This window comes from Cupressus sempervirens, chromosome 1 (genome assembly GCF_028749045.1).
Source record: "Cupressus sempervirens isolate cs-2001-9-10 chromosome 1, ASM2874904v1, whole genome shotgun sequence".
NCBI lineage: Eukaryota > Viridiplantae > Streptophyta > Pinopsida > Cupressales > Cupressaceae > Cupressus > Cupressus sempervirens.
The window spans coordinates 381,572,309-381,576,391 of record NC_143118.1 but is presented as its reverse complement, the minus strand read 5'-3'; the positions used below and the strand labels follow the sequence as shown (position 1 = coordinate 381,576,391).

Sequence of the window (4,083 nt, the reverse complement as noted above, 5' to 3'; positions counted from 1 at the left end):
TAAGACAATGGATTCTAAAATATTATTTCATTTAAATTATTTAAGTTATATAAAATCTTACATTTTCTAGTAAATAAATTGTGAAAAAAAAAGTAAAATTTTACAATTATTTAAAAGAGATAGAGATATTCTACATTTAATTTATTTATAACATTCATCTATTTTCTACATTAATGATTTTCTACAATTGTTTTATAAAAACCTTTTTAAAACAAAATTTAAAAATTGTATGAAATCAATCATTTTAATGTTGAACGCTTAAACGAAAGTGAGGCTGCCATCTCACTATATCTCGAAGATTCTAATAATTAGGGAAATGAGAGATGCCATGTATCCATAGGTAAATGAACTTTCTATAATGTGGAAAATGTAACAATCCTTTAGATGGTGAGTGGTGATCGTTTTCAAACATATGGTATTGAACCTAACGTCCGGGGTGGGATTGACGTCGAGCACAATCATTGCTTGCTCCTCATTAAAATATCTTTGATCCTCATTCAACATCATAGCATAATGTGTTGGTGATAACTCCCATCGAAGATAGGTTGCAGGTTTTAACATGGCCAGTACCTCAATTGGTAGAGTATCTTAGTTGATGGATAGAAAGCTCAATATAATATGATAGTCGGTAAAGAGTCCAAGTACATAGTAAGAGTATGGACCATCAACTAGCTAATTATACGACATTGTAACAGCAAATAAAAGATCTTACTTTGAATCCTGCATGAATCATCAAAAGCTCAATATAATCTTCAAACTGAAAAAATAAGGTAGATCTGTTGGGGTTTTCCATGACAGCAAAACACAGAACTTACTAAAATTTACAACCATAGCATAACAAGTTACAATTTTTAAATTGGTTATACAGTTTAAGAAATGTTTGTTTGAACCGTATTTATTTAATCTAATAACATATAACCAATAAATATGGAAATTGAGTATACGAAATTATTTTAGTCAGAGATGAATAGATCACATCTGTCATAACAAATCGTTGAGAGCTTTGGGAAGCTGCGTCTCTGCAAGAAGAAAGTTCATTCTGTCTGATGGATGGAATCCGTCCCAGAATACATACTTCGAAGCGTTTTTACATGTGCCACGGCTGAATTCATTACAGAAGATCGACGCTTCCAGAAGCCCTGTTCCACAACATCCTCTCCGCCCTTCCACAAACCCTGTACCCATTCAAGCACAATTCGATTAGATATTTACAATATGTTAGACATTCATGGTTATTAATTTCGAGAATAAAGATTTCTAGGATTAATTGTATCTTGTTTTAATTCTTTTGTATCGAATTGATTTGTATTTCATGATGAATGAGACTGTTGTAGAAAGAAAATTATCTCTCCCAAATCAAACTTCGTTATGCATCAATCTTTCTGATTAACTGCATTATGACCTACAACTTCCCATACAAGGAATTACGAAAGAAAAGATTGCAGCATTTCTTACCATACTTTGCAGGGAATCTTGCAGCCTGACTGAGTGGGGTGAAAATGTCTACATAAGCAAACCTCATACCATCCGTTCCGTTCAATTTCTGCACTAGATTAAGCATCTTGGAGTTGAAAATAGAAGCCTCCCTGTTGAGTTTTTCGACACAAGTCTGCTTTCCGTGACCATGCAGTGTTATTTGCGAAGGTAAGCAGCCAAACGGAGGAAGAGATAACACGCCCACTCTACGTGCACCCAATCTTCCAAGCTCCTGCATTTCAATACACAACAAATATATCTTAAAAGAGTTCCAATCAATCCAAAAACTCATCAGTCTCCTTTTCAAGAAATCTCCTCTAAGAAATTGGACAAAAGCTTGAGTAGGTGTTTTCTGTACTGAAGCCGATTATATTTAATCTGAAGAATAAGGTTGAAGTAGTAGTTGTTCAGATAGTCATTGCTGCCGGTGCTTATCAGATAAATACCGTCGGACAGAATTGTGGAAGCATTGGCTACACCCACCACACGGGCTAAGTCTTCTTTGTATTGTTTGTACAGTTCCAATTGATCTTCTAGACTTAGGACATTCTGCAGATAAAAGATAAACCGAATCAGTTTTCAATAAATAGATTCCCCAAGAATAATAAAGCTAAAGACTTACTAACATAAATTTTGGCAGTGCCAGGGTAGAAACCAGATGCTGCAGAAGCAAATGTGACGCCCCTCACAATATTATCTCCTTTAGCCTCCGGATTCAAATAACCGACCGTTGCAGGTCCCAGTCCAAGCATAGAAGCTGCAAAACAAGAATACATAGATCAAAACATTTGATTTAAATCATTGAACATTAAGCTTCCAATAGATAAAAATCCCAAAATGAATCAAACTGCATGAAAATGGAATTTGTTAGCCATACCAACGTAGTCTGTGGCTACGAAACCATTGGAGAACCGACCGGTTATCTTGTTACCAGGAAAGTCTCTACCGTAAGGACGGTGGTTGCTCTTTGCTAACGTGCAAAGATGGTTGTTGTTTCCCACGTCTATTGTAGAATCCCCGAACGATATCAAAGCAGGGACTATTGCAGAAAACACACATTGCCCTGCAATCAACATGAAAATTGCACTTAACAACAAAATAAAAGATATCTCCATATCTCCAGAGTAATAATCAAATATAGTTTAAGGTATATATACATGTACGTGTGTGTGTATTTGACAGAGGAGTGCATTTGGTATAAAGAAGAAACCTGCACGTAAATGAGTAACGAGGTCTCTAGAGCTGCGAGCTGTGACACTAGTCTGCGACTTTCATTTATACAGCTTAGGCTAATTGTCGTACGCAATATCAGATTTCTTTCGCCATATCTTGGTAATTCTATGATTGCTATTAAAATAATTCAATCATACTCATATTTGGATGTACGAAACGTCAGAATATGGCCATTTCTGCTGTATTCGGAGTTTCCTGAGCCTTTACGGAACGTTTAGACAACGCCGTTGTACATTTTTCTTAACAATAATATTAAGGTCGGTGGGAGGCGGGATTTGGCTCTAACTTATTCTCGCGACTTCCTTCTGACAAATATATTAGCTTAGTTGGGTAAGTAATTTTGTTTGGCACCTTAATGGTTTCTATAGGCTTGATGAGCATGCAAATCATGTGGGAGTTTGTATTTTACTTTTCCTATCTTTATTTTAATTACATTGGCCATTCAATGATTTTTTGTTGTGCTTAAAAGGCGATGTGAATTGTACACTAAGAAATTCAATTAAATAGTAGTGACCGATGTGATTCATGTAAAAAATTAGTAGTTAAATAATTAAAAATATTTATCAAAAATGTTCTATATAATTTCTTTTCAATAATTATCATAAAGAAATAATTTCTTTTAAAAATTTATATATTTAATATTTTAAATAATTGTGAAAATATTATAATTACTTATTTCTATTGGTTCATATTAATAGAAATAAGTACCAAATTTATCTTTTGTCTTTTTAAAAATTATACATTTTTCAGAACATTAAACTTTATTAAATCCTTCAATGATAAGTCACAATTGCACATGTGTAGATTTGACATATGGAATAGTGGACATATCATGTCCACTTTTGTTAGACTTCGCTTTCATCTATATTATGTTAAAATTGTATCATTTGTTTATTGGATTATTAAAAGTTCCTTGCTGAGATCCTCAATCTTATTATAAAAACATATATTTAAAACATTTAAATGTGTATCAATGCCCAATATAGCAATGAAAAGTTGGGTTGTGTCAGGGTTTCAGCCTCTACCATAGGAGGCGTTGGGGAAGATGGAGCTGATGGCAACAATGAGCAAGATGATACTGACAATAGCGATAGAGATGATAACGAGATGGATGGAGCAAACCTTCTTCCCCCATTCCTATGCCTGGTTGGAGCATGCCTCTCCCTTTTTTGACAATGATTAGATGTCTCTGTGTGAGTTTGTTTGGAGGGGAGTTGTGGGTTTGTTCTAGCTTGTAGTTGTGGAGACTATTAGGCTTTTGGTGCCTCCCTACCAAAGATTGTTGTTTTGTGCTTAGGGACTGGGAGAGCTAGGGGAGATTTGGGAGTCTCTTTTTTTCTTTCAGTCCCTTTGGCTTGTTTGCTTGCAATGAGA

The 4,083-nt window shown here is 34.7% G+C and overlaps 1 protein-coding gene across 1 annotated transcript; it reads right to left on the bottom strand.

The window, feature by feature from the left end:
* Positions 1 to 811: 811 nt before the first annotated feature.
* On the bottom strand, positions 812 to 2,618 carry LOC149577860 (GDSL esterase/lipase At5g03810-like). The gene is given in 5 exon segments (XM_089794144.1): positions 812 to 1,175; positions 1,456 to 1,705; positions 1,765 to 2,025; positions 2,103 to 2,233; positions 2,354 to 2,618. Coding segments are annotated over 5 exon segments (1,074 nt in total). The 5' UTR covers positions 2,592 to 2,618; the 3' UTR covers positions 812 to 981.
* Between the last annotated feature and the right edge of the window lie 1,465 nt (positions 2,619 to 4,083).